The sequence below is a fragment of the Gekko japonicus genome, unplaced genomic scaffold (genome assembly GCF_001447785.1).
Source record: "Gekko japonicus isolate JY-2015 unplaced genomic scaffold, Gekko_japonicus_V1.1 scaffold598, whole genome shotgun sequence".
NCBI lineage: Eukaryota > Metazoa > Chordata > Lepidosauria > Squamata > Gekkonidae > Gekko > Gekko japonicus.
Genome location: NW_015170910.1, coordinates 236,381 through 240,279, shown reverse-complemented (window position 1 = coordinate 240,279; position 3,899 = coordinate 236,381). Strand labels below are relative to the sequence as shown.

At 52.5% G+C, this 3,899-nt stretch overlaps 1 protein-coding gene across 1 annotated transcript in view; it reads left to right on the top strand.

Moving 5' to 3' along the window:
- CARD11 (caspase recruitment domain family member 11) overlaps nt 1–3,899 on the top strand; it is an 84,936-nt gene that overhangs the window by 52,111 nt on the left and 28,926 nt on the right. The window contains exon 16 of the mRNA XM_015418680.1: nt 3,317–3,557. Within this exon, the coding sequence (XP_015274166.1) occupies nt 3,317–3,557 (241 nt within the window). The remainder of the gene's footprint in view (nt 1–3,316; nt 3,558–3,899) is intronic.

Below are 3,899 nucleotides of genomic sequence, written 5' to 3'. Positions count from 1 at the left end.
GGTTTACAATCCCTTCCCCTCCCCACAACAGACACCCTGTGAGGTAGGTGGGGCTGAGAGAGCTCTTTTGAGGACTGCCCTTCAGAGAACAGCTCTGAAAGGACTTGTGACTGACCCAAGGTCACACCAGCAGCTGCATGTGGAGGAGGAGTGGGGAATCAAACCCGGTTCTCCCAGATTAGAGTCTGTGCTCCTAACCACTCCACCAAACTGGCTCTCCCCTGAACATCAATGGCAGCAGTAGTTACCGTCAATGGCAGCTGTTACTAGAGGGGTAGTCCTCTTTAGGAACCAAGATCCTGGACTAGATGGACCTACGGCCTGATCAAGGCCAGTGGCCCTAGGGGCTGGGCTAAGGCTTGGCCCCAGCTGGTGGCTAGACGTGCCCACCAGGGAATGCCCGTCACCCTTCCATACCACTGATGCCCTGGGAGTGAGGTGAGAACTCAGTAACCCGCTTCTCTGTGCCACCCCTGTGGGTACTGTGGCCGGAGAGCTAGCTACCCATGGTTAGGGCTGCCAGCAAGCTCTGGGATGGAAATTTGGGCTGCGGAGCCTGAGGAGGGCAGGTTTTGCGGAGGGGAGGGCCCAAGTTTGATTCCCCACTCCTCCACGTGCAGCCAGCTGGGTGACCTTGGTTGAGTCAGAAGTTCTCTCAGTGCTGCTCGCTCAAGGACAGTTCTCGAAAGAGCTCTCTCAGCCCCACCTCCCTCACAGGGTGCCTGTTGTGGGGAGGGGAAGGGGAAGGAGACTGTAAGCCGCTCTGAGACTCCAAGTGAAGGGTGGGGTATAAATCCAAGTCTTCTTCTCTTTCTTCTTCTCCTTCTTCTCCTCCTCCTCCTCCTTTTTCTGTCAGCCGCAGTTCTTTCAGAGCTTTCTCAGCCCCACATACCTCACAGGGTGTCTGTTGTGAGGAGAGGAAGGGAAGGAGATTGTAAGCTATTCTGAGACTCCCAAGTGAAGGGTGGGGTATAAATCCAACTCTTCTCCTTCTCCTCCTCCTCCTCCTTCTTTTCTGTCAGCCGCAGTTCTCTCAGAGCTTTCTCAGCCCCACATACCTCACAGGGTGTCCTGAGGAGAGGAAGGGAAGGGAAGGAGATTGTAAGCTATTCTCCCAAGTGAAGGGTGGGGTATAAATCCAACTCTTCTTCTTCTCCTCCTTTTTCTGTCAGCCGCAGTTCTCTCAGAGCTTTCTCAGCCCCACATACCTCACAGGGTGTTCTGAGGAGAGGTAGGGAAGGGAAGGAGATTGTAAGCTATTCTCCCAAGTGAAGGGTGGGGTATAAATCCAAGTCTTCTTTGTCTTTGTCTTAGCAGGGTACAATGCCATAGAATCTGCCCTCTAAAGAAGCCATTTACCCCCCTGGGAACTGATCTCAGTCGTCTGGAGATCAATTATAACAGTGGGCGATCTCCAGGTGCCAACCCGAACGTTGGCAACCCTACCCGTGGGTCTCATCCAGCAGAGCTCCCCTTACGTTCTGAAGAGATGCAGAGGCCTTTCCCAGATGAGCGGGAGTGCCTTTCGGGCGCCTCCTCGCTCGATGGCCCGCAAACACCCTGAAGGCTGAAGGATTTTTCACTGATTAAAAGTGGATGAATGGGTTGCCCGAGCCAGCCTCTACGGTCATTAATTGATAACTCATAAATATACATTTCTTATTACCGAAACCTTAACACGAGCGCCTCGTTGAGATATTAAAGGAACCGTGAGACGGTTCAGAGTTTAATAAACCCGGCCTGCCGCTAGTTGTTAGAAGGAAAAGCCATCTTGGAAGTTTGGGTTGTCCTTTTGAATGACGTCGAGGTGCCAGAATCGAAATTGCCACGTTGCTCTCGCACCCGCTCATAGAAAATGCTTCCCCTCAGATACATCAGCTAAAACCATTTGTTGAGTCAAGCCAGTCCTGTGGGCTGCTAGGTAGGGTCCCAAGACACAGATACAGGAGGGAGCTGCAGAGAAGAGGATAGGAAAGGCAGCTTGCTGTAGCCCGATTGCGTCAGATCTCAGAGGCAAAGCAAGGCCAGTACTTGGATGATGAAGAAGACGAGATTGGATTTATACCCTGCCCTTCACTACCCGAAGGAGTCTCAGAGCGGCTTACCATCTCCTTTCCTTTCCCCTCCTCACAAAAGACACCCCGTGAGGTAGGTGGGGCCGAGAGAGCTCTTTCGAGGACTGCTCCTGAGAGAACAGCTCTGAGAGAACTTGTGACTGACCCAAGGTCACACCAGCAGCTGCATGTGGAGGAATGAGGAATCAAACCTGGCTCTCCCAGATTAGAGTCAGCACTCCTCACCACTACACCAAACTGGGAGACCACCAGGGGAAATTCTGCAGAGGAAGGCAATGGCAAACCACCTCTGCTTCTCACTTGCTTCGAAAGCCGCTTGCTGGGGTCACGATGAGTCAGTTGTGAATGTGCAGGCCGGATTCTGGAACAGGAGGCTGGCTTGGTAGAAAAGAAGATAATAAGTTGAATTTATACCCCACCCTTCACTCAGAGTTTCAACGTGGCTTACGATCTCCTTTCCCTTCCCCTCCTCACAACGGACACCCTGTGAGGTAGGTGGGGCTGAGAGAGTTCTTTCGAAAACTGCTCTTGAGAGAACAGCTCTGAGAGAACTTGTGACTGACCCAAGGTCACGCCAGCAGCTGTATGTGGAGGAGTGGGGAATCAAACCCGGTTCTCCCGGATTAGAGTACGCCGCTCTTAACCACTACACCAAACTGGCAAGGGATGAGAGAGGGAACATGGGAGGAAACTGAATTTAGCGGCTGAAACGAAGGGTATGTATACATGAACAAAGCTTGAGTCCAGTGGCACCTTTAAGACCAACGAAATTTTATTCACCGTATAAGCTTTCGTGTGCAAGTGCACTTCCTCGGATACAGTGAAGCAGAATTTCGTCAAGCCCTACATACAGGAAGATTGGGGGGGAGGAGATTGGATTTATAACCCACCCTTCAGTACCCGAAGGAGTCTCAGAGTGGCTTACAATCTCCTTTCCCTTCCCCCTCCCCACAACAGACACCCTGTGAGGTAGGTGGGGCTGAGAGAGCTCTTTCGAGGACTGCTCTCGAGAGAACAGCTCTGAAAGAACTTATGACTGGCCCAAAGCGACACCAGCAGCTGCATGTGGAGGAGTAGGGAATCGAACCCGGCTCCCAGATTAGAGTCCACACTCTTAACCACTACACCAAATTGGCTAACCAGAGTATCCAACTGAAACCATCAGTCTTGGCTGCAGGAGCCCGGAATCTTCTCTTCCAGTTTTCCACTAATTAATTGTCCCCGGATATTTTGAATGGCAGGCCACAGGAAGCTGCTGTCTGAAATCGAAGAAGGCCTGGTCACCTCCGGGGACTCCTTCTACATCCGCCTGAACCTGAGCATCTCCAGCCAGATGGACTGCTGCTCCCTCTCGGTGAAGTGCGATGAGATCCTGCACGTCCTTGACACCATGTACCAGGGCAAGTGCGAGTGGCTTTGTGCCAGAGTGGACCCCTTCACTGACCGGGACCTTGATACCGGGACCATCCCCAATTATAGCAGGTGAGCTAGGGGTGGCCTCGTGGGAGGGCTGAGGGGTAGGGATATGGGAAGGGTTCGTGTGCCATTGGTGAAGTCATCATGTCACTTCCGGGTTTTGGCCAGAAGTGACATAGGGTAGCTCTAGGAATTGCCAGAAATTCCAGAGATTCCTAGAGCTGCTCAGTCAGTGCTGTTGCTGCCACTCTGAGCAGTGGGCAATGGAGAGCCAGTTTGGTGTGAGAGCCAGTTTGGTGTCGTGGTTAAGACTCTAATCTGGGAGAACCGGGTTTGTTTCCCCACTCCTCCACTTGCACCTGCTGGATGACCTTGGGCAAGCCATAGTTCTGGCACGCCGTTCTTGAA